Source organism: Helicoverpa armigera, chromosome 4 (genome assembly GCF_030705265.1).
Source record: "Helicoverpa armigera isolate CAAS_96S chromosome 4, ASM3070526v1, whole genome shotgun sequence".
In the NCBI taxonomy this organism is placed as follows: Eukaryota; Metazoa; Arthropoda; class Insecta; order Lepidoptera; family Noctuidae; genus Helicoverpa; species Helicoverpa armigera.
Window position 1 is genome coordinate 8,360,828 of NC_087123.1, and position 25,771 is coordinate 8,386,598.

Below are 25,771 nucleotides of genomic sequence, written 5' to 3' on the forward strand. Positions count from 1 at the left end.
TCTGCATTGCATAGTGTAGCTATAACTGACTTGTTTAATAAATAGTATTGTATGCTAGTTTATTTACTATGTGTAAGTCCGCAAAAAAAAAAATTGGGTAAGTATAGGTCCAAATAGGGATTCAAGGATTCATAGGATCCAATTTCATACTTTTCGCCCCAATTTAACCATCGACTCCAAGCTGATTGATAAGTCTTGCGTGTGGATTGAAGAAGACTTCAGTCGGAGAGACTCCTTGTCCCTCCCCCCCTCCCCATTTCCTTGACCTTGGCAGGGGGTATCCCCGTTGCTGTGTCTATCGGTTTCTGCTCGAGGTTCACCAGTGTGTAGGGTACTGCTAATGATCGGGACTTCAAATCTGCTCGCCAAAATACCTGGTGCCACCGAAGGAACTACTATGAGATTAACTCCCGTTCCTGAATTGAGATGACTGAGGACCTACGGTATAAGGTAAGGTGGCGGTAATACCCATGCTAGCGGGTAAGTCCAAACTTGAGAAAAGGGCATCGTGGAACCCCGCTTTCCTCCAGATCTAGGGGCACGTAGTACACAACTATGTATCCCTGGGCTCGCTTCGAGGCAAATAGGTCCACTGCTGATACAAGATGCCCTCCGGTGGAGGTTTGTGTCGAGATGGTCTGCATGACTGTTGAATAGGGCTGGTATGATTCACGACGTGATAGATTTGATACAGCTCGAGATAACTGAATACTTTGTACGTCAAGTTCGGTAGGCTCCTTGATCGGGTGCCACCTTGATTTCTTAGATATGACACTACAGTCCCATTTTTGCATTGAAAAATGGCTGTTGATCTCCTTAGCAACTCGCCGTGATTATCCAGTTAATACTGCAAGCATCTTTTCAGATCGCAGTGAAAGCCTTTTCTCTCTTGTTCCATGAACCCATTACGGGCGTTCCGTTCAGTTGTGCCCCATCCTACATCGGAGGCGTCCGTGGTTATAAGGTGACAGGGAAGTGGCGTATGAATATCCAAGGTTTGGTGGCAGCTGACCAGCCACCACTTTAGATCTGCTAAGGCATCTGCTGGTAGGTTCAACATTGCTATACTCCATTCACCGAGCCGTGAGCCCACAATGTAACCAAAGAATGACACTTTTCAAAATGGTGGGTATAACCCGACCGATGACAAAAACGTCACATTTTTATGTAAAATGTTCTTAGTATCTGTGGTCTTCAATTAAGTAGGGTTCTATGTATGACAGTCAAGACTTCTAGGTTCTTTTACATGTAAACGATTTACTACATATTTAATTAAAATTAAGAAAACAATTTACGGCATTTATTATATTTGATTTCAAATAAGTTTGAAAAGATTGCATAAGTTCCACAGACATCGTTCTAAAATATAATTTCTAATGTTGTCAGTATATTACTTTCGTAGTTATTTTATAAAATATGATCATTACTCCAATCGTGACTTATAAGAACCCTTTTTATGGTTTGTTCACCGTTTGGCTCACGGTTCCATGAATAGGGTAGGTATAGATTGCTGTTCAACACTGCATTGAGGAAAATGAGGAGAGCCCGGTAATGCAGTCTGCCGTATGGGACAACAAAACTTGCGAAAGTCCTATCAAGCTATGCAGGTCTTCTAAGTTTGTCGTGCTGTTTGTCACGCGTTTTGTCATTATCTTGTTGATAATGCTTGCGATTTATTCACTTGCCATCCAAAACGTGGTGCAAATGATCCCAAAGTAGGCGAATATATCTTGGTGAGCCACCAGAAAATCGAGATACACAATTATAAGTAACCCTTGAGTTTTCAAAGTTTGAGCCACCCAATTGGTCACTGTGGCGAACGTCTTGGGTGCCGTGCTTAAGCCAAATGGTAGGCACGTAATCTGAAGCAGTCTTCTTCTGTATACTAGTCGAAGAACATGTCTGTGACCTTCGGCTAACGGAAGGTAGAAGTAAGCCTGGGCGAGATCCACTTGCACAGCCATTCGTCTTTCTGAAGAAACTCTAGCACCCGAAAACATTTATTAAACTGAAGGGTTCCGTAATTAGGAACTTGTTGAGAACCTTGAGATTGAGTATTGGACGGTTCTTTCCGTCGCCTTTCGCACAAGAAACATATTGGAAAGAAAGCTGGCAGAATTTGCAGCTATCAATAGAACTTTTTGTTTTATCATTTGGGATATGACGACATCCATCTCTTTGGACTCTCTGGTCAAATCTGGCATTATCTATCAAAGGTGGCTTTTGGCCAATGGTATCCGATACCCAGTTATTATTTTTGACAAGAAAGGCGGAGCTCCCATTTCTTTCCATTGGTCTTGATATAATGTTAGGCAACCCGCCTCGAAAGTCATAACTTACGTGCCTTGTTGGACGCATCAAAGTCCGCCTGCGGTCCTGGACGCTTTCTTTCGTCTGTTGGACATGGTTCCTATTGTAATTTACTCGTGATGTCCCAAGGGAGCCTTTAGAGTTTTGCGTCACACGCCATTCAGCGTGAGTGTGATTACCATTTCCCTTCGAGGGAAGGTTATAATGGCGACTCTTCAAAAGTCGATCCAAATAGCCACCCTGCGAGTTTAGATTGCAATGATGGTACGACCCGCAACATGCATGATTGGTACCCTGCGAGGGTCCGTGATAATGAGCCGACCCCTGCGGGGGGTGGCTAGTATACTTACTGGTCCCTGCTTTGTAATGATGCTGCGACTCGCAAAATGCAAGATTGGTACCCTGCGCGGGTCCGTGATAATGAAACGACCCCTGTGGGGGTGGCTAGTATACTTACTGGTCCCCACTTTGTAATGATGCTGCGTCTCGCAACATGCAAGATTGGTACCCTGCGCGGGTCCGTGAAAATGAGCCAACCCCCGGGGGTGGCTAACATACCTACTGGCAGTCCTAGGCGGAGCGTACCAAGTCTTTCAAGGCCGAAAAGCATCACACGCCGAGAAAATGAGCCGACCCCTACGGGGGGTGGCTAACAGACTTACTGGCAGTCCGAGGGGAGCGCACCAAGTCTTTCAAGGCCGAAAAGCATCACACGCCGAGATAGTGAGCCGACCACTACGGGAGGTGGCTAACAGACTTACTGGCAGTCCGAGGAGCGTACCAAGTCTTTCAAGGCCGAAAACCATCACACGCCGTGATAATGAGCCGACCCCATGGGGTGGCTAACAGACTTACTGGTAGTCCGAGGGGAGCGTACCAAGTCTTTCAAGGCCGAAAAGCTTTCTTGACACCATCAGCCCCTCTTCAAGTGCGGTAGTGATCAGTCCGAACTAAGGAGATGCTGTTGGACCGCACCTCACACCATTCTTTTTGTCAAACCGTTGAACGCCTTGCAGGATTGAACTAGGGCCACAGGTGCCTTAGGAACTTCGGGCTTGCTTTCTTTTCCATAGTCACGTGCACGGGCTGTGGTAGCTTTATTTACCGCATCTGTATTTGCTTTATAAGTCACTCATTCTGAAAACAAATTACTGAAAAAGTACACGGAAGAAACTCGTGACAAAAAGGGTAGATGTACAAAATATTAACACTTGATTTCGCAAAATCGAATATCGAACGGTAAAACCGTTAACAAATTGTATAAAAAATATTATAAACTCACCTGTGTTCTGCGAGAGCACTGAGTTTATTTTTCAACGAATACTACAGCGGTTGGTTAGACCAACCTTCGGCGGAAAACAAGACGCCAATGACGAACTGTGGCCGCCGAGCACTCGTCGCCTCCTGCCTGGTGGGAGTGAAACTGGTCGATGTGCGAGAGATGCAAGATATGGGGTAGAAAAGGACGGAGATAAAAGCGGAAAACACGTAGGTGCCTATCTCAAACTAGTAAGCTTCAAATAACGGTCAAGAATTTAATAGTTACTTTTTAATGATGTTACTTGGCAAGTTATAATAGAAAATTAAATACTTGATTCATTGCGTTTAGTAGGTTTATAACAAGGTGTATGAAAACTTGCCAAGTAGCATCATTAAAAAGTAACTATTTTTAACTGAGGTATGTGTATGGAACTTGGTACTTATTCAGATCTCACTTCTTTTATAGGCGAAGCATTCCCATATTATCGAACTTGGCAGTCTTTCACATTTTTGTTTTGGGTGTAATAATCTTCTTAATAATAGTATGGTAGAACTTAATATTATAAATGTGAAAGTATAACACTAATCGGATATTCCCTAATTTTGGACTATGAACAAAGGATGATGAGCCTTGAGTAAAGGATCCCACAAAGTTCGTCGGACAATATCGACCCTCAACGAGCAATTCAAATAGTTAGAAGCAGTTTCCACATATTTATTTTCGGAGACGTTTTATACAGATATCTCGAAATATAGGTAATTATTTGAGAGTGATATGCACTTCACTTTATTAAGGGCTACAGTACAAACATTTATATGGAAAAATGCTCATCAAACACAATTACCACCCATGGATTATTGTTCATTTGGTTACGAAAAGCTCAACGGTGACGACAAATGACGAAGCCGTCTTTACCCGATTCATTAATTTTAAAATTTGGCGGCGTGCAAATTTAAAATGTGTCAGGACTGTTGTAAAATATTATTACCAGCTATTTTGTATACCTATTTTCGGAAAATAAATAGTTCTTATTCTTAATTCCAACATCTAAATGTACTGCAAATCGTCACACAATGTCTTGTAATTGCGAAAAATCTGATTTGTTTTGTTTTCATTATGTAAATGCATCAATAACAAATGTCAAGATAAAAATGTGTAATTGTTTACCTTAAACAAGTACATTTATGCTTTAATTAGCTGGTTTTCAAGTACTTCCAACTTCCATTTTTTTTTCATAAAAAAATATACTGTTTTTTTTATTATTATTATTTAAGAATTAAATTCCTACTGTTACCATTACAAAAGACTATCAAGTTATTACGAAAATAATCATTAAAGTGATTTTTTATCATGTACTAAATACATTCCCGCTACGATTATAAGAAGCGGGGTAAAAAAAATGGACCAAAAAATTGACCGGCAAGATCCACATTATTATTCATTGACCTTTTCATCATTTAAATCCGTTGGCGAAATTCAATGCTCACATTTTGCATTCTCAACTACCTCTAGCGCCTGGAAAATATTTGGCAAACAATTGAATAAAAGAATACCTATTTGAATCGAAACAAAACACACGTCAATGACGTCATGCACGAAATGAAAGAGATAGATGATACGTAAGAAAGAGTAAACAAATGTTTAATGAAACAAAAGACACGTCAGTGACGTCATGCACGAAATGAAAGAGATAGATGATACGTAAGAAAGAGTAAACAAATCAAATGTTCAATAAAACAAAAGACACGTCAGTGACGTCACGCACGAAATGAAAGGGATAGATATGTAAATAAGACAGAGATAAATAGATATTCTAAAGCAATTTTCAGGAATGACATAAGTACGTCCAATTTCTTTTTCTACGAAACTGATTCTAATTTTGAAGACCATAAGTTTGATATTTTCTAGAAAGGCTCTTAAAGGCAGCAGTAGTTTGGATAGTCAAAGCTGCATACGTGTGTGAAGAGAGCTTTTCAATTTATTATTCTGCATTTTTTTAATGAATAAAATTGACATAATTAAAAAAAAAACATATACCGTAAAATATGCATACAATAATGTTCACAAAAATAATTACATTGATTGCATTGATTGATTGGTGGGGATCGAACTCACAACCTCTCGATTGCCAAACCTTATCTAGAGAAGGCTCGAGGTATCAATAATGTTGCCGCGCGTAGCAGATTAGAATTGCCAACGACGCGCGCGTGTAACGCCGCGCTGCGGCCTGTCTGCTGCTACTCCATGGCCATTACAACTCATGGTTACGTTAAACTACGCGCGTGACTACGCGCGTGGTTACGCATACGCATCCGGTCTGCTCGAGCCTTTATCATCCACAGCCTTTTCACTGTCCCACGTAAGCGCTGCGGCCTCTTCTCATACACAGAAGGAATAAGCTTTAATCACCGGGTTCTATGTGGATTTCAGAGTTTAAAGTCCAGGTTTCTTCAAGATGTTTTCCTGTACCTTTACTTAGTCAAAAGTGTATATACAAGAAGAAAAATTTCATCGGTATTTATCTGACTAAGAATTGAACGCACACCCGTAGGTATTTTAGAGGCTAGCGAATTTCATTAATTCATACATTCTTCAAGAGGACAGTAATCCGAAGTAATTTTGTAAAGGGATGAATAAATGTCAATAATTTTCAGGAGCAAAAAATTAAATTGTTATCATCTCTATCAATTAGGTAAGCCTGATACGACTATTCAACACTAGGTATGTGTGTGAAGTTAATCAAAATTGCGGAGGCTTTTACTAGCGTATTCCAAGTAGCTATCTACCTAATACTAGTAGTGTCGGAATACCTAATAGGGCGGAAAAAATGAAAATCTAAAATATTTATCGAACTTATTCGTATATTGCATTAATAAATAATATTTCATGAACATGGTTTTGGTGAGCGCGATACATGACTAGTGAGATGCTTCAGTGGTGGTAGTAGTGAGCGGGCGCGGAGTGGCAGGCGCGGCTGTGGGCGCCGAGTTGTGCACCACCGCGTTGAAGCCGCTGTGGTCGTCCGCGGAGTACTGCACGGTCCTGACGGAGCCGTCGGCCTCGTGGGAGGAGTACGAGCCGCGCACGACGTCGCCGTCGCGGGACTCCTGCTGGGACTTGTTGTCACCGGTGTGCCCGTCAGCTACTGAGTAGTTGTACTCGTACTGAGGGTGAGCCTGGAGGCAACAATCAAAAAGTTAGTTGATTAACCAGTAATTAACCAAACATTTTCTTAAAGCGAATTTCACTCACATTGACTTCTTCAGTCCGAACGATTACAGGGGCTGCATGGTATGCGACGGGAGCAGCGACGTTTATTTGTTGGGCAGGCAGACGGACGACATTTTGTGTTGACACAGTAGGGGCAGAAGAGTAACTAGGGGAGCAGCATTGTAGGTCACAGCGGTGGGAGCTGCTTGGTAGGCTACGGGGGCAGCAACGGCTATTTGCTGAGAAGGTCGTTCATGACGGACGATGCTTTGAGATGAAATAGCAGCAGAAGCAGAAGAGTAACGGGCAGGAGCAGCGTTGTAGGTAGTACTGGTGGGGTAGGCAAAGGGCTGCAATTGTAATTTGTTGGGCAGGCTGGTCTTGACGCACGATATTTTGGGAGGACACAGCAGCAGATGAGTAACCGACAGGAGCAGCGTTATAGGTGGCAGAGGTAGGAATCGCGGCGTAGGCGATGGGAGTAGCAACAGTTATTTGTTGAATAGGCTGATCTTGACGCACAATATTCTGAGAGGAGACAGCTGCTGCAGAAGAATAACGAGTAGGAGCAGCTTGGAAGGTAATGGGAGCGGACTGGTAGGCCAAGGGAGCGGCGACGGCTACGTGTTGCGTAGACTGGTCCTGTCGTACGATGTTCTGTGAGGAAACCGCGGCACTCGAAGCGTAGTGCAGAGGAACGCTGCCTGGCTTGGCTGCTACAATCCCGCAAAGGCAAAAATCTGCAAAAATAAATTTTCGGTTGTAATATTCACCACTATTCCTATTGATTTACAAAATATCTAAAAATACAAGTATTTTTACTTTTGTGAACATGTTGATTAGATAGTTCTAGTAATGTTGCTAAGAACTGAATGATGCATGTGTCGTCTAGAAATTGGTTTATATACTTATTTGTTGACTGTAAAGTGATATCTAGGAATGTGTAAGAACTTGCAGAACGACCTCTCCGTAACATTATACTCTGTGACTTAGTTTTACACATAACACCATTCACTCTGGATTTGTTGATATCCCATCAAATGCCTATAATATGCGTTGAATAAACGACCGGCACTTTTTTAAATAGATTCATTTTTGTGAGCTTCACTTTTCATGTGAAACTTCGGTTCTTGTTTCTATTACTTTACAAAACACCACCGTTCGCCTTCATAATTTTGAACGTTCCTGTAGGTAACTGTTTATGGTATCGATAAACCGAAAACTTATCTTCATCACTTCAGCAACTCATCATTCTTGGAAAGGGCTTTCCCACCCATGAATATTGGTATGAGAAAAGTTGTGCATTGTTTAAATTAGCATAATGTAGTTATGGGGTACGCAAAATGACAAAACTTTTGATTGGAATTCGTGTATTGCTATTACATAATAAGTTATTATCACAGTTCGTAATGACTGTCATAGATGACTAGTGAGATTTTTTAATGGTGGTAGTAGTGGGCGGGCGCGACGTAGGCGGGAGCGGCCTTCACGAGCACAGGGGCGGCGGTAGGGGCGGTGTTGTGTACCACAGCGTTGAAACCGTGGTGGTCGTCAGCGGAGTACTCCACGGTCCTGATGGAGCCGTCAGCTTCGTGGAAGGAGTAAGAGCCCTTCACAACATCTCCGTCGCGGACCTCCTGCTGGGACTTGTTGTCACCGGTGTGACCGTCAGCAACAGAGTAGTTGTACTCGTATTTGGGGTGAGCCTGTGATGAAAAGAAAATAGTGAAAAATCAAGAATAATTTTTAAGTGCAGATCAGTCATTCAAAATGTATAGGTGTTATGACTTACGTCAAACTCTTCATGGGCAACGACGGGAGCGGCGTGGTAGGAGACGGTAGGGGCGGCGTGGTAAGCGACAGCGGGGGCGGCGTGGTAGGCGACGTGGGCGGGGGCGGCGTGGTAGGCGACGGGCGGCACGGCTGAAGGACAGCGGCGAGGAGAGGGGACAGGGGCAGCAGCCACCGACCACTGAGAAACAAAAAAATAAAAGCTTAATAACACTGAACTTTAAAAAGTCATATTATTTTCATTTTTATTCCCGCGAAATATATTTTGATTTTTAGAACTTACTTTGGAGAACATATTGTTTTTCTTGTACGATCAAACAATGAGTGATAGATTTCGACTAAATTATTAGGCTTATATACTAGTCAACAGTTGATCAAGTTCATGTAATACTAGTTGTTGAGCGAGTTTACGGTGACCTTACTCTGGGTCACATAGTAACCATTCACTAAATTGGCGAAAGATTTTGATTGGTAAAAGTTTTTTTCTATAGGTATAGGCTCAGTCACTCAGAAGGTAAGGAATGTGTAAGTTACGTTGTATTTGGAACTTAAAATGTGGATTAAACTGTAAGTCAATATAATTTTGTCTTTAATGATAGGAATATTTAGAATATTATGATAGGATTTTTTTGTTAAATACTTCTACCGTATGTACATGGACTTATTCAAAATAAATTCAGCATAATTAGGTTTTATGCTACTTATATTATAAATGCGAAAGTTAGTGAGAATGTATATAGTTTGTAGGTGTGTAAATATATCTTTATAATGTGTAAATATATATATTGCACAGATAAACTATAAGATGGATTTTGATGAAGCTTGGCAGTTGTGTAGCTATTATCACATCAAAAAAATATATGTAGCTTGGTTCCCTCAGAAATTGGAAAAAACCAGACATGGAACCTAGTATAACATACAACGAATTACTAACTTTTAGATTTGATTGAAGTTCTAATCCGGGTAAATAGGAAAATTCATTATCACTTGCAGTGGACGGTAGATTTCTTTTTAAATATGATAATTTTTCTTAAAGAGTTTATATTATTTTCTGCTTTGGAAAACCTTTGTCACTATCTCAATAGACTTTTCGGGTAAAAAAGCTTCAAAGTCTATCGAATAAGATATGGTAAAACATTAAGTTATTTATCTACATTCCATTAGATTGTAAACATGAGCAGAAATTAAGAAGCTACCATCACACATTTCTTTATCCCATGATATGTAGTCAGTACGACTATAGATTTTGGTCCAAAAACGGTTTCACAATCTCGTTTTTCCTTAATACTGAAGAGTCCAAATAGTGTTATTTGTAAACCTGAGCCGAAAAAAGTGAAACTGGTGTAATATCTTAAGATAAGATTTTGGATTGTACATTAAATACTTTTTTTCTGTGAGACCTCACGATGAGTTTTGCGGTCTAGCGCGGCGCCCGCTGCGTTATCCTACATGCAATTTTAATCTTATGCTGCTCAAAGCATTGGGTTCGTAATGCCGTCCTGAGGCGTGGAATGGGCGTGGAGCAGCGTCAAGCGTTTTTCACAGCACTTGTGCCTAGCGGTTCGAGGTGACAAGAGATTTGACTGGTGCAGTTGCTACAAAAATGTACGTACAGCCATTTACTGTTACTAACTTGATAAAGAGAATGGTGAAATGAAAATCAACGAAACTGCATTCAGCTTAAAATGTATTTAGCGTCATGTTTTGGTATGGTAATGCAAGCAACCCTGTTCAATAAATTGAAATTACATGAGAAACTTTACATTAATTTCGGAATTATAAAGTTGATAGTTGGGTCCATGTTTTGGGTTCTGGCGAGGGTGGATCCAACCCTTTATGATGGTTGTGGAAACATCCTTCCAATACGGTCGAAAAACACATTAAATTCACATTCCATTAAATTCATGTATTTGAGGGAGTATAAAGTGCCGGAGGCTGTTTATGAGTTTTATAAGTGGGTAACATAAGGGAGTAGATATACCTATAGGGAAAGTACCTAAAGAAGTACATAGAGGTATTATAAAAAAAAAAATAATGTGGTTGTTACAGTATAGTGGGACGTCACAACAAATTGGATTGTGAGGTTGCCTACAATGTCTATACGGTAGATCAGTCACTGGGTTCTGGATGCACATGCATAGTTTGTCTTCCATGATAATGTCCGAGATTATATAAAATGTATTTCATGTCCATGATCTTCCAAGCGTCGTAAGATTAATTTATCAGCCTACAGCCATGGTCTTAATTTGAATTTGTTTGAATCTATGTAGAAATAACTTAATATTGATTTTTACTATGTTTTGTATTACCGTCATACATACTTAGATACAAGTGTGTGACAAACGCAATAGTTATTTGTTAGAGGAGAGCTAAGTAAAAGGCAAACATTTTGAGGAATTTTATATTTTTTAAATAAATAAATATTTATTTAGTTCTAGTGGTGGTAGTAGTGGGCGGGTGCGACGTAGGCGGGAGCGGCCTTCACGAGCACAGGGGCGGCGGTAGGGGCGGTGTTGTGCACCACAGCGTTGAAACCGTGGTGGTCGTCAGCGGAGTACTCCACGGTCCTGATGGAGCCGTCAGCTTCGTGGAAGGAGTAAGAGCCCTTCACAACATCTCCGTCGCGGACCTCCTGCTGGGACTTGTTGTCACCGGTGTGACCGTCAGCAACAGAGTAGTTGTACTCGTATTTGGGGTGAGCCTGTGATGAAAAGAAAGTAGTAGAGAATAAAGAATAATTTTTAAGTTCAGATCAGTAATTCAACATTTATAGATGTATCAACTTACGTCAAACTCTTCATGGGCAACGACGGGAGTGGCGTGGTAGGAGACGGTAGGGGCGGCGTGGTAAGCGACAGCGGGGGCTGCGTGGTAGGCGACGTGGGCGGGGGCGGCGTGGTAGGCTACGGGGGCGGCGTGTACGGCGGGCTGGTCGTGACGCACGATGTTCTGGGAGGACACAGCGGCGGCAGGCGTGGTAGGCGACGGCGGGAGCAGCATGGTAGGCGACGGCGGCGACGGCCACGTGCTGGGCAGGCTGGTCGTGACGCACGATGTTCTGCGAGGAGACAGCGGCGGCGGAGGAGTAGTGCACGGGGGCGGGCAGCAGACCTGCCTGGCACACCGCCACCAAACCACAGAGAGCTACGATCTGAAACAAAAATAAAAGCTTAAAACACTGAAGGTCTTGGACAATAAATTATCATATTTAATGTCATGTCTTTTTAAATTGATAATGTTTATTATTCATGATAATGTTTTTATTATATAAAAGAATATAATATATGACGAATATACCTCTATATAAACTTACTTTGGAGAACATATTGTTTTTCTTGTACGATCAAACAATGAGTGATAGATTTCGACTAAATTATTAGGCTTATATACTAGTCAACAGTTGATCAAGTTCATGTAATACTAGTTGTAGAGCGAGTTTACGGTGACCTTACTCTGGGTCACATAGTTTGGCGAGTTAAAACCATTCACTAAATTGGCGAAAGATTTTAATTAGTAAAAGTTTTTTATAGGCTCAGCCAGCCGGAAGCTAAATGTACAAGTTATGCGGTGTTTAAAGTGTATACCAAAAATAATTTTCTTCTTAAAATTACGATAGGAATTTTGGATTGATTTCATCGGAAGTGTATAATATAAAATAGTTATACATAGGTACATAAAGTCATCCAAATTTAAAATTAGTAAATTTATATACTACCTATTTAACGCTCAATTTTTCTCCGTGTGAGAGGAGGCCTGTGCCCAGCAGTGGGACGACAAAAAGGCTGTAACTAACATTTACTATCCTACAATTTATTATAAATGCGAAAATGTGTGTTGGCTATTATGGCACACAAAACCTACTGGACGGATTTTGTACCCGCAGCGTTATCCTACATGCAATTTTTTATCACATGCTTCACAAAGCGTTGGGCCTCTGAGGCCGTCAAAAGGCGACAAGCAGCGTGGTGCACTAAACTAATAAAGAATATACAGTCATTAACTAAAGCACACCTTTGACTAGCGAGAGACAGCATTATTTAGATGTTGTTTTGGAGATAAAAATCAAGAAATTCTTAAAACAATGATGGTGTTTCGGTGAGGCCACACGATGCATTTTGCAGTACAGAGGACCGCGGCAGTGTAATTGTATGTAGTATTATTATAGCACTGATGTACCCAGCACTTGTGAATAGCGAGGCTGGGCCAGTGCAGTTGCTACAGAAATGTACCTACATACTACCTTATATTGTTGCGAATTTGATAAAGAAGAATTATGAAATGAAAATTAATGAAGCTGAATACGGATTAATGTTGTGGAGGTTATGGGCACATCCATACGTTAAAGTCGAAAATTCCCATAAATTCACATTCATTAAATTCAGGTTCTGAGGGAATACGTAATCAAGTAGGGTAAGAATGTTTGTAAGTTTAGTATATGTATAGGGAGTACATAGATGTAGTACATAAGACGAAGAAATAAGTGTATCGTCACTATAAATTGGAGTATGCCCACAGTATCCACTACTGTTCTAGATTTGCCTTCCACGGCAATGTCGAGATTATATACCTTATATCCGTGATCTCTTGTTCGTGGTTAGGTTTCTTTTTCAGCCTAAAAGTACTCGCGCACTGCTACCTTTTAGTTGGAAGATGAATCCGTAGTACGAACATAACAACGATTAGGTATTTGGCCGTATCAGACCGACTATTTTGATTTAGGGGTCCCACAAAAAACTGCGAACTCGCATCGCATCGTAAATATCTGCTAACTCTCACGAATGTATCTCAAGAACGTCCGATCTATTTCGTATTGCAAATTCCTGCGATATTACGTCATACTTGGTGACGCCCCTCTTAAAAGACATTTAGTGATAATAAACTCGAAAGCTTTTCAAATGAAGACATTCTCATTGTAAAATAATCAAAAAGTTATCTTTTTTAGTTGTTGACCGGTTGAGAACTTGTACTTTCGAGTAAAATAGTTACCATCAGAATTCACAGTCGTTATAAATGAATGAGCCCAGAATTTTTTTTTTCTTTTATATCTATTTAGTCATCTCTGTCTCATCTGTTGCATCGCATCGCCATTTTGCATGGGGGCCCTAAATTCATGATTTTCTTAAATAATATTATATTTTTTCCAACCATCGCCATCGGGTCAACTGTAGGTTGACTGTTTAGACTTCAGTGTGGGATTCCAATTTAATATAAGTACCTATATTTGTTTGTTATCATCATGAACGAAATACAAGTGTGTTACAAACACAATAATATTTTTTACGTTGAAAGCTTAGTAAAAGGCAAACATTTTGAGGAATTTTATAATTTTAAATAAATATTTATTTATTTAGTTCTAGTGGTGGTAGTAGTGGGCGGGAGCGGCCTTCACGAGCACAGGGGCGGCGGTAGGGGCGGTGTTGTGCACCACAGCGTTGAAACCGTGGTGGTCGTCAGCGGAGTACTCCACGGTCCTGATGGAGCCGTCAGCTTCGTGGAAGGAGTAAGAGCCCTTCACAACATCTCCGTCGCGGACCTCCTGCTGGGACTTGTTGTCACCGGTGTGACCGTCAGCAACAGAGTAGTTGTACTCGTATTTGGGGTGAGCCTGTGATGAAAAGAAAGTAGTGTAAAATAAAGAATAATTTTTAAGTTCAGATCAGTAATTCAAAATTTATAGATGTATCAACTTACGTCGAACTCTTCATGAGCAACGACGGGAGCGGCGTGGTAGGAGACGGTAGGGGCGGCGTGGTAAGCGACAGCGGGGGCTGCGTGGTAGGCGACGTGGGCGGGGGCGGCGTGGTAGGCTACGGGGGCAGCGTGTAAGGCGGGCTGGTCGTGACGCACGATGTTCTGGGAGGACACAGCGGCGGCAGAGGAGTAATGGGCAGGGGCGGCGTGGTAGGCGACGGCGGGAGCAGCGTGGTAGGCGACGGGAGCGGCGACGGCCACGTGCTGGGCAGGCTGGTCGTGACGCACGATGTTCTGCGAGGAGACAGCGGCGGCGGAGGAGTAGTGCACGGGGGCGGGCAGCAGACCTGCCTGGCACACCGCCACCAAACCACAGAGAGCTACGATCTGGAAAAACAAAATAATACTATTTGTAGTAATGCCAATTTAAGATTAATTGCAACTAAAATATTAATAATAAATAATATATTTAATTTTGAATGAAGTTAATATCAACTTACTTTAGAGAACATATTGTTTCACTTGTGTGATCAGACAATGAGTGATAAATTTGAACTAATAGATTTAGTTTATATACTAGTCGACAGTTGATCAAGTTCATGTAATACAAGTCGTAGAACGAGCTTTACGCTGACCTTACTCTGGGTCAAAAATTTCTCGGACTATAGACTCGGACCATTCACTAATTGGCAAACTATTCTTGTTAGAAGTAAAAGCTATTCTCATAAGTAAAATATTAACAATTGTTTATGACCCAAAGGCGAACATTGTGGAGGTTTCTATCTAGGAAATCATATTTTAAGGTAGATATCACAATTATTATGACGTTTAGGTAGTTATGGCTGGATTACAGTGCATATTACATTTGAGTTTATGTCTTTGGAGTTTGGACTAATCAGAGCAGGCTTTTTAATTTACTGATTCTAATTTACACATTAAATAAATAGGAACTTTGTGCTGTATAGGATAGAATGGTGTGACTAGTTATTTTGGTTCTCCGTCGAATCTCAAAGACGAGTTCTTGAGAAAGAAATGCTACTCATAAATATATGTAGTTTAAATAGAAAATAACACCTTTATAATAGATTGGATTTTGTATTTTTTTTCTTATTATCAATGTATATTATACAACATTTTTGTAAGATTATTCTTACCTACAGACAGACATGTGTTGCTGGGGAGTTAGTTACAAAAATACATAGGAAGTGGTGAAGAGTGGCGTTTTGGGGACTGAATTTTTTTTACGTTCATAATGTGCTGTTCTGCACCTAAGTTTCAATAAATGATTTTAAGTGGATTTTAAGTAGAGTTGAGTTCTATTTTGCCATCGACCGACCTAAAGGAATAAACTCAAGTTTAAAGTCTATAAAGTGTTTCATTTTTGAGAAGACATACTTAGTATCCCAACATGATTATTATTTATTTTTTGCAAAAATGTATAGTGTTACAGATATGCATCCTTATCCCATGTAGGTATATGTTACGGGTAAAGCTAGAAGTTGGAGTAAACCTAGGTTTACGCGGGTTGACTTAGTATTACCCAGGCTTCTTGGGTAAAGTCCGAATAATAAGTAAAATAAATTTTACATTCGGGGTTTACACATGCTCACCTAGGTCTACCCAAGTCTGACTGGGTAATGTTAGGTGTTGCGTAATTTTCGAGCCCGTGGCGTTACTCTAAAAAGGTTTAATTGCAAAACAGAATGTGCCACAAAGAAGTGTTCATGCAAAGCTGCAGGAAAATTGAGCAATTTTAAATGTCACAGCAGTTTATGTTGCTCAAATAAATAATTTCAATTTGAACAACACCGACCGTTATTAGTTTTTTTTCTATTAAAGCTATTAAGTTTATGCTCTTCAAGCGATTACGATAGCCTGTATATGTTTTTTTAAATTATAAATGTTTAAAATGATCTTGGATTTTCATTTCACTAATTAATTATACAAATTTTTAACATTACCCAGTCAGAGTTGGGTAGACTTAGGTAAGCATGGGTAAACCCCGAATTAAAATGTATTTTACTTATTATTCGGACTTTACCCAAGAAGCTTGGGTAATACTAAGTCAACCCGGGTAAACCTAGGTTTACTCCACCTTCTAGCATTACCCGTAACATATATATTAACCTGTTAGGTCGCAGCAAATCAACTTAAAACTAGATAATTCACTATTTAATATGCTTAACAAGACTAACATCTAAAATTACAAATTGCAATATAGTTATTTATTTAGATATATTGCAATTATGACTTAGTAATTGCATAGTTTATAAGTTTACTAGCTTTTGGCCGCAACTTCGTTCGCGTGGAATAGTGACTACCAGCAGATTTTTGATTTGACCAATAGATGGCGCTATATGTCCGGAATATTTTTTTTTTTGTAATAAAACTATCCTATGTCCTTTCTCAAGTTTCAAACTATGTCTGTACCAAATTTCACACAAATCGGTTCAGTAGTTTAGGCGTGAAGAAAAGACAGTCAGACAGACAGACAGAGTTACTTTCGCGTTTATAATATTAGTTTGGATGCCCTTTCTCAAGTTTCAAACTATGTCTGTACCAAATTTCACACAAATCGGTTCAGTAGTTTAGGCGTGAAGAAAAGACAGACAGACAGTTACTTTCGCATTTATAATATTAGTTTGGATAAGAATTTAATAATCTTCAGATTATTAGGATATTATTATCCATTTATTTATTTTTGAACATATAAATTACATTTTTAAATATAAAAATAAAAACATTTAAAAATATAAAAAATAGGTTGCCACCGATATCGGGCACGGTTAGGATCCCAGAGACAGAAACAGTGTGTCTTTCTCAAATCTCATCTTAGCAGCTGCTGAATGCTTGACTATTGTATCAACTTATCATTCCTTATTCGGATAATTATTATTTAGTTTCTTCTATAGTAAGAAAGTTTGTGACTTGACAAATAAGTTGATTTAAAACATTTTGCATTTTCATGATTTCGAGGATACTATACTTCACTTGAGTGCCCACTTATCTTTAGGTGTACAATAATGATAAAACTGTTTATACACATACAAGCCGTTTTCCCGCGGTTTCACCCGCGTCCAGTGGTAACTGCCGCCCGTACCGGGATAAAATATAGCCTATGTTACTCGTGGATAATGTAGCTTTCGAATGGTGAAAGAATTTAAAAAAACGGTCCAGTACTTTTTGAGCGTATTCATTACAAACAAACAAACAAATTAAAAAAACAAAATACCCGACTGCACACTAAAAAAAGAGTAAAACAAGCCCCACAATAATATTGATCAATACAACTTTACTGAATATAATTTATAAATATTGATGGAAAGCATCGCAGGCGGGGACCAACAGAGGCTCATTTATAGTCATTTGGGTTGTGCACCATTTAGCAGAATTTTCGTTGGTGGCGGTCAAGGTGGTCCCCGCCTGCGATGATGCTTTCATCTTATAAATTATATTCAGTAAAGTTGTATTGATCAATATTATTGTGGGGCTTGTTTTACTCTTTTAGTGTGCAGTCGGGTTTGTTTTTTAATAATAATTCTTTTATTTATAACTTTTTAGTTTTTTATTTAACGAAAATGTTGTAGATGTAGAAGACTATGTATATGTAAGTACCATTTTAAATTATTTCGACGACATTTGGCTTTAGATTACGAGTGATGTTACTCCGCAACATAAATTTACCGCCAATGCGACGTTCAAGACGATCAAGACGACGTTCATGCATTTGATCAAGACGACGTGATTGTATCGCCAAAGAATCGCTTTTGCTTGCTAACGCATGAGTTGCTTTGCGTTGACGCAGAATTAACATGTTCCGTGTGGAATTTTGAGAAAAACGTATCCTATATTAATTACTCCCGTGATTGAAATGAATCTAATGATACCGCATACATATTTTTTAAAGGAAATTTAGAAAAATATCCCGTGGGACTTTAGGATAAAATGCTATGACACTCCCGTAATCAAGACAAATCTAACGATACCTCATACTTCAAAATCCATCAAGCCGTTTAGGCTACAGGAGGTCACAAAGGAACAGACATACATACATACTTACATACTTACATACACTCGAAAAACATTACCCTCCTTCTTTGGCAGTCGGGTAACAAACAAAGTTTTCCTCTTTATAATATTAGTATAGAAGTACCTAGATATAAACCAAAATTTGTCATCAATCATTAATTTATTAATGAATTATTAAAAGTAAGAATTCATTCATTGATTAAGATGAATAATTTATATAGTTGTTGTTATAACTGTATTTACATTAACTTTTATTTGAGGGGAAAAGTTTTACCTTCCAACTCAACTGTAGTCTTTGATATCGAAATCTTTGAGAAAAATAAAAATTTAGGAGATTCTCTTGGCAATTTCACTTATTTAGAGAACTGCAACTGGATTTCATAACACCAGTCTTATCAAATCTCATCTTAGCAGCTGCTGAATGCTTGACTACTGTATCAACTTGTCATTCATTCTTCTTAGGGTCATCATATTTGTTAAAACTAATTCTAAACGTTCAGAAACATTAATTAGGGTTATAATTTTAACGGTGTCCTATTTTATTCGCCGTATGTGTACCAGATTTGTAAAAAAAAGATCCAAATAAGAACTATAGTTTAATTTGCTAAGGAAAATTTTTGGTCTCGTTTAGTGGTGGTAGTAGTTTGCAGGTGCGACGTAAGCGGGCACAGCCTTCACGAGCACAGGGGCGGCGGTAGGCGCGGTGTTGTGCACCACAGCGTTGAAACCGTGGTGGTCGTCAGCGGAGTACTCCACGGTCCTGATGGAGCCGTCAGCTTCGTGGAAGGAGTAAGAGCCCTTCACAACATCTCCGTCGCGGACCTCCTGCTGGGACTTGTTGTCACCGGTGTGACCGTCAGCAACAGAGTAGTTGTACTCGTATTTGGGGTGAGCCTGTGATTTAAAAAAAATGAGATATAACTTCATGACAAAACTGTGGAGGATAAAATTGTGTTATGTTCCTTGAGTACTTTTAACTTACGTCAAACTCCTCAGCATGGGCTACGACGGGTGCAGCATGGTAGGCAACTGGGGCAGGAGCGGCATGGTAGGCAACGGCAGGGGCGGCGTGGTAGGCGACGGCGGGAGCAGCATGGTAGGCGACGGGGGCGGCGACGGCCACGTGCTGCGCGGGCTGGTCGTGACGCACGATGTTCTGCGAGGAGACAGCGGCGGCGGAGGAGTAGTGCACGGGGGCGGGCAGCAGACCTGCCTGGCACACCGCCACCAAACCACAGAGAGCTACGATCTGGAAAAATACTCATGTTATGATAATTCCTGTCTTTAATCCTTACACCATTCGTGTTTGCTAGGTGTAGTAGGTACTTACTTTGGAGAACATTTTGAGATATCTACTTGAGTGATCAAATGCTTAATGATAGATTTCGATTTGTGCATTTGGTTTTTATACCAGTTGACAGTTGATTGAGTGTAGGCCGTAGAGGTCGTCAAACTAGATTTCTTGCAACCTTACGCAGCGTCGGTTTTGCGAGTCACCCTTTCACTTCAAGGTTCCAAAACAATAGGGCGAATTAATACAGTGCTTTCTTCCTTTTTCATAAATTTGTCCGAAAATTGTATTTGTAAATGAAAAGTAAATGTTTACTTTCGTGAATACGAATTGAATATTAAGGCATTTCATTCGTATTAACTTGACACGGATGCAGCTTAAATCATCTTTTATACATAGATGTAAAAGGCCAATGATGACAGTTCTGATGTTAGTTATCTATATTAGTCAATATTATAAGTGTATTTCGTTAAAACGTAAGTAATTATACTTTAAATAGGTATATATCTATAGTTTTTTTAAATCAGTCTGATTGGTTCTCTTGTTATATAAAAATTTAAAAAAGTGAGAGCAAGCCAGCCCAGGACGCAATAATTTAAAACACAACTTTATAGTGCGTTTAAAGCTGATATCACGCGCTATATTTTCACCTTTAATTTGACACCTTTTGCTTAAAATGAATTTCATGTTTCTATCTAAACATACAATAAAACACCAATGCGGAATTAATTCATCAGTGAATAGATCCAACGATGTTGGATAGTTTGCATCCTAAGTATATTTAAAAAAAAAATTAACGGTCTGAATACAAATAGACTGTTACACACACATTTAGCCATTAAACAAGTCTATTTTTGAGACATTACACATTAAAAGCCGGTTAAGCAGTTACCAACCTCCTTGGTTCTTTTGTACACGATTTTTAAATCTATGAATTTTACTGTTAATAGGTGATGGGAAGATTAACGGAGGTGCCATAAATAAGTAGGTCAGGCGCCTTCATGTTAGCTAAATAACGTATGATAGGTGAGTACCCAAAACGATCAGTTACTTCTAGACTAGCAATTGCTTTTGAAAAAAATATCTTAATTTTGCAGAAAGACCAAGAACGAAAAGTCCATATAAATACATTATTATAAAATTCTATTAATGGGAAGGAAATTGAGAAGTAATCAGTCGGAATAATCGTAAAGGTTTAAAAATATGCATAACTGAAAGTCAGTTATGCATATTTTAAAAATATGCATAACTGACTTTGTTTATACTTACTTTATCTTGATATAATTATAAGTAATTGTATGAGTTGATGATATATTAGGGTTAGATCAGAGCATCCAGATAGTGGTCAATACGGACAAATTTGACCCTGGGATACAGCAGTCAAGATAATCGAATTTTAAGATCTTTTCTTTACAAGTCGTCTAGGTACACGTATACATTTTTATTAATAGTTAAATAAAAGTCTCGTTTTTGCGGATTTTTGTGTGTTTTGTGGCTTTTTGGATAGCTAGATAAATGTAGATGTTTTTTAAGTATTCTGCACAAAAAAATGAAGAGTAATATTTTTGAGAAAATATCTACTAAAAAAGTAATTGCTGTTCGCTATAATTTCCTCTGTGATTTGTACAGTTTTATAGTTTGTTATTATGAAATGATTCATCTTCTATCCAAAAACACACAAAAATCCACAAAAACGAGACTTTTGACTAATAATGAAAATTTATACGTGTACCTAGACGACTGATCTTGAAATTCGATTATCTTGAAACGGGTTAACTTTTGCCCAGTGTATGCCATGGTCAAATTTGTCCGTATTGACCAGTACTATCACCTCCTGAAAGGATGCGGTCTACTTACCAGTAACCCTGTATATACAAATAAAAAATATTCTATTCTATTCTATTCTACTCTATAAAAGGTGTGTGTCATAGTTCAATCAAAGTTCAAATATCACGCAAATAGTCTAAGATCTAATGGGAAACGACCTTGGCCCACATGTTTATTGGATGAAAAGTGTTATATGTCTGTAATATATCAAATAAATAATATATGCGCTGGTAGGTTGGCTAAAAATAGCTGGCCAAACTATTTTAGTAAAAAAATATATAATGTACTCATAAGGTCCATTTCTAATCATATCGACTACTAATTTATGCAATTTCTAAACTAATCTAGGAAAGATTAGAGATTTGTATATCACCTTGAGTGGAATGCCTAAACATTCAACGGAATATTAATAAGGCAGTTAATTAAGACATTGAAATAATATTATAAATTAATTCTGATATCACATCTGTTTCGTCAACCATTACAATAGCTCAAATATAAATATCGGATCGGATTCTCAAAGGGTAAATTAAATGCTGTAAGTATCGAATTTCTTCTGTATTTAGCACATAGTTAACAACAATATTATACACCTAGAACAACTTTGGCTTTTTAATGATGGTAGTACTGGAGGGCGGGAGCAGCCTTCAGGAGAAGGGGGGCAGCTTTGACATGTACGGGGGCGGCAGTGGGAGCGCTGTTGTGTACCACCGCGTTGAAGCCGTTGTGGTCATCAGCAGTGTACTCGACAGTCCTGACGGAGCCGTCAGCTTCGAGGAAGGAGTAAGAGCCCTTCACAACATCTCCATCGCGGGACTCCTGCTGGGACTTGTTGTCGCCGGTGTGGCTGTCAGCAACCGAGTATGTGTACTCATACTTGGGGTGAGCGATTTCCTCGGCGAGGACCCGCGACGGGGGCTGCGTGGTAGGCGATGTGGGCTGGGGCGGCTTGGTAGGCAACGGGGGCCGGGGCGGCGTGGTAGGCGATGGAGGCAGGAGCGGCGTGGTAGGCGACGGGGGCAGGGGCGGCGTGGTAGGCGACGGGGGCAGGGGCAGCGTGGTAGGCGACGGGAGCAGCCAGGATCTTAGCCACGGGAGCAGCTACGGCGATCTTAGCCAGGGGAGCGGCCTGGGCATGAGACTCATCGTGACGCACGATGCTCTGGGAGGACACCGCGGCGGCGGAGGAGTAGTGGGCGGGAGCCGCCAGGAGACCAGCCTGGGCCACGGCCACGAAGGCGCACAGAGCTACGATCTGAAAATTAATAAAAACACCGATTATAAAATATCACTTTAACAATTTTTATATGCGTCAAATATATTTTCAATAATACAATTTTCAACTTACTTTGGAGAACATGTTGATACTTTTGTGATCAAAAGGTGAAGTGATAATCTATATTTTGGAGCTTATCTATTTATAACGGCATGTTGCGTATTAACTAATTCTAGTATAAGTAGTGGAAGTTGTCAAACAAGCTTTAGGCGACCTTGCTTCAGGTTATATGGTCACACTATCAATACGTTCACTGAAGGTACATCGTTGATTGCAAGAAGTTTCATAAGTGGAATGTCATTTAACTATAACATAGAATTAATATTAGACAGATATCGATAAATATGACGGATAAGAAGTCCAGGTTCGTTGATTTGAAACCAGAATAAGACCTGCATTTTTATACTTTACGATTTATTTAAAACTAGTCCTGATGGGAACAACACGGAGGCTACAATTATTTATTTGTTTTTTCTGAGGGATTAACTCCGCTTTGCTTCGTCTGCACACTCACCTATCCGAATCGTAATGCTCTCAATAGGGGTGTTTTCTTAATGTTTTTTTACATAATTTTTTCCGTTGAAGTCTTCATTGGATTAAGGATCTTATTTCACCATCTTATTTATATTTTTTTCCAAGTAAAATGGTATATTTTTTGTGAGCTATTTATTTCACACATATCTCAGCCATTTTAGGCACTGCATACCTACTTAGGATTAATAGACATAGACGAATTTCATAGATTGCCGTTACTCTGCAGATAACTATACTGATGTTACCAAGATGAAATATTTTTTATTCGTCTGTACAATAAAGGTTATTTTTTACACTGTTAGAAATGTACACTATCCCCGAATAACATAATACTTCAGGGCCGGGACGAAATTGACACGGGAAGTTAATGAACTACGGGAAAACCAGGTGCTGCTAAATATACAAATAATATTGGCTGGGATCGGCTGCATGGGTATTTAAAAATTAGCGAAGCCTCTTTCACTGGCCGGGTAAAATATTGGACGTGATGAAATCTTCTCCAAAAATGAATATCTAGGACTAAACATACATAAATGTGAACAGTTTCTGTAGCCAACAAACATTTTACAAATCAAACGACTAATCCATATTTGCAGAGTATATTAAATTCATAAAGTGGTTGAGAACATTTCAATAATTTTCTATTGTAAGTATAAGATTTTTCTATTTGGTGCAGTATTTAGGAACATTACTTAATACAAGTTTCTTTGCGAAAAATGGCTTTATCTTTTGATGATAGCTGATATTGAATTGATAATAATACCTGTAGTCGAATTCAATCAATCGATAAACAGACCAAAGAATATACAGCAAAATAGTACGTTTTAAGCTTAACGATATTATACTAATATTTGACGAGTCTTTTCTAACTTCTGAGGCATATTATAATAACAGATTATTAATTATGTTGTAGATAGAACTATATATGAACGTAAGAATCCGCATCATGCGATCGTGAAGTATCTTTATCCTTAAAATGTCGGTATGCAATTAAGTCCGCTGGTTCAACTATATTTTTCTAGTTTTGTTCTGTTTCAACTATGAATTGCGGCAACAAACTGACCGATTTCTCTTCTAAGATTATTCAAAGACTATATTACTTTCGTTAATTCGTCGTGCCTTAGTTCAAATTTCTTTAGAAGCAGGTATCTGTTTGCAATAACAGCCAAGAAGGCTCTTGCCCTACCTTCTTTATGACATCTTCGCACATTTTTCTTCCTCCATGAAAGTTACCAATTTGGGATATTAGGTTTCGATGAATTGATATACAACATGTTTATCGAACTTATTCGTATATTGCAATAAATAGTAACTTATTTACACTATCAACATAGTTTTGTAGAAAACAATATTCATGCGTTTTTCAGTCAGGTATCTTAATGGTGGGCGGGCGCGACGGCGCGGAGCGGCCTTCACGAGCACAGGGGCGGCGGTAGGGCGGTGTTGTGCACCACAGCGGAAACCGTGGTGGTCGTCAGCGGAGTACTCCACGGTCCTGATGGAGCCGTCAGCTTCGTGGAAGTAAGAGTCCTTCACAACATCGTCGCGAACTGCGGACTTGTTGTCACCGGTGTGATCAGCACAGAGTAGTTGTAATTTTGGGGTGAGCCTGTAATAAAAAATTGTATTTTTTTTTTAATATATTTTTAAATAAAAAAAAGGCCTAATATAAATAAGTGGCAATGCACACTTACATTGAACTCTTCAGCGCGGGCGACGACGGGGGCAGCATGGTAGGCTACAGCAGGAGCAGCATGGTAAGCGACCGCGGCGGGGGCAGCGTGGTAGGCTACGGGGGCAGCGTGTACGGCGGGCTGGTCGTGACGCACGATGTTCTGCGAGGAGACAGCGGCGGCGGAGGAGTAGTGAACGGGGGCGGGCAGCAGACCTGCCTGGCACACCGCCACCAAACCACAGAGAGCTACGATCTGAAAAAATAATCATGTTATTATTATTCCTGTTTTTATCTCAACTATACCATGCACCGCTACCAGATGTAGTACTTACTTTAGAGAACATTTTGTTGATTTGTCTTCTGTGTACAATCAGTGACTGATACTCAGGACATACTGTGCAATATTTTTATATCAGTTTGCCGTCCAACTAGAGCAACTAAACGACCTTGTCCAGGTCATAATATTTAGATAGGTTTGACATAACAGACATTCGCTATTACTTTCACTAGATAATAAGTATGAATATATGTAAATATCATACACAAGTAGAAATGGATATCGTGATGATAATAAATAAATAAATACGTAAAAATCGAAAATACAGCCGCCATGACTAGTAACTAAACTGACTAAGGAGAACAGAAAAGACAGAAACCTATTGAGCAATCGCGGTATGAGGACCTCCTACATAGGTAAACTAACGAGACATAGAATAGTCCGCAGCCGGCTTTTGTATAAAAAGTATGTTTTATCTATTAAATATAGACTTAAATATAGACTAAAGAGGCATTTTTAACTTGATTACCTATTCCTAAAAAACATTATAATATCTTCTAAATAAAAACACGCTCAGCAAATATTTCTGGCTGTCATTT

The 25,771-nt window shown here is 39.5% G+C and overlaps 3 protein-coding genes across 3 annotated transcripts; all 3 read right to left on the reverse strand.

The window, feature by feature from the left end:
* Positions 1–6,489: 6,489 nt before the first annotated feature.
* LOC135116771 (uncharacterized) lies at positions 6,490–11,931 on the reverse strand. The gene is given in 9 exon segments (XM_064034329.1): positions 6,490–6,747; positions 6,824–6,885; positions 7,201–7,521; positions 8,223–8,487; positions 8,574–8,753; positions 11,010–11,273; positions 11,360–11,543; positions 11,545–11,723; positions 11,886–11,931. Coding segments are annotated over 9 exon segments (1,725 nt in total). The 5' UTR covers positions 11,898–11,931.
* Positions 11,932–13,876: 1,945 nt separating this feature from the next.
* On the reverse strand, positions 13,877–22,881 carry LOC110375257 (uncharacterized). Its single transcript, XM_064034330.1, is given in 7 exon segments — positions 13,877–14,177; positions 14,264–14,557; positions 18,950–19,186; positions 19,275–19,541; positions 22,029–22,311; positions 22,313–22,665; positions 22,759–22,881. Coding segments are annotated over 7 exon segments (1,698 nt in total). The 5' UTR covers positions 22,771–22,881; the 3' UTR covers positions 13,877–13,925.
* A 1,656-nt stretch (positions 22,882–24,537) lies between these two features.
* LOC110375245 (cuticle protein 8) lies at positions 24,538–25,483 on the reverse strand. The gene is made up of 3 exons (XM_064034331.1): positions 25,228–25,483; positions 24,922–25,148; positions 24,538–24,829 (listed from the first exon to the last, which is right to left on the reverse strand). Exons 1-3 carry the CDS (start codon positions 25,237–25,239, stop codon positions 24,538–24,540), a joined length of 531 nt encoding a protein of 176 aa, XP_063890401.1. The 5' UTR covers positions 25,240–25,483.
* Positions 25,484–25,771: the final 288 nt, after the last annotated feature.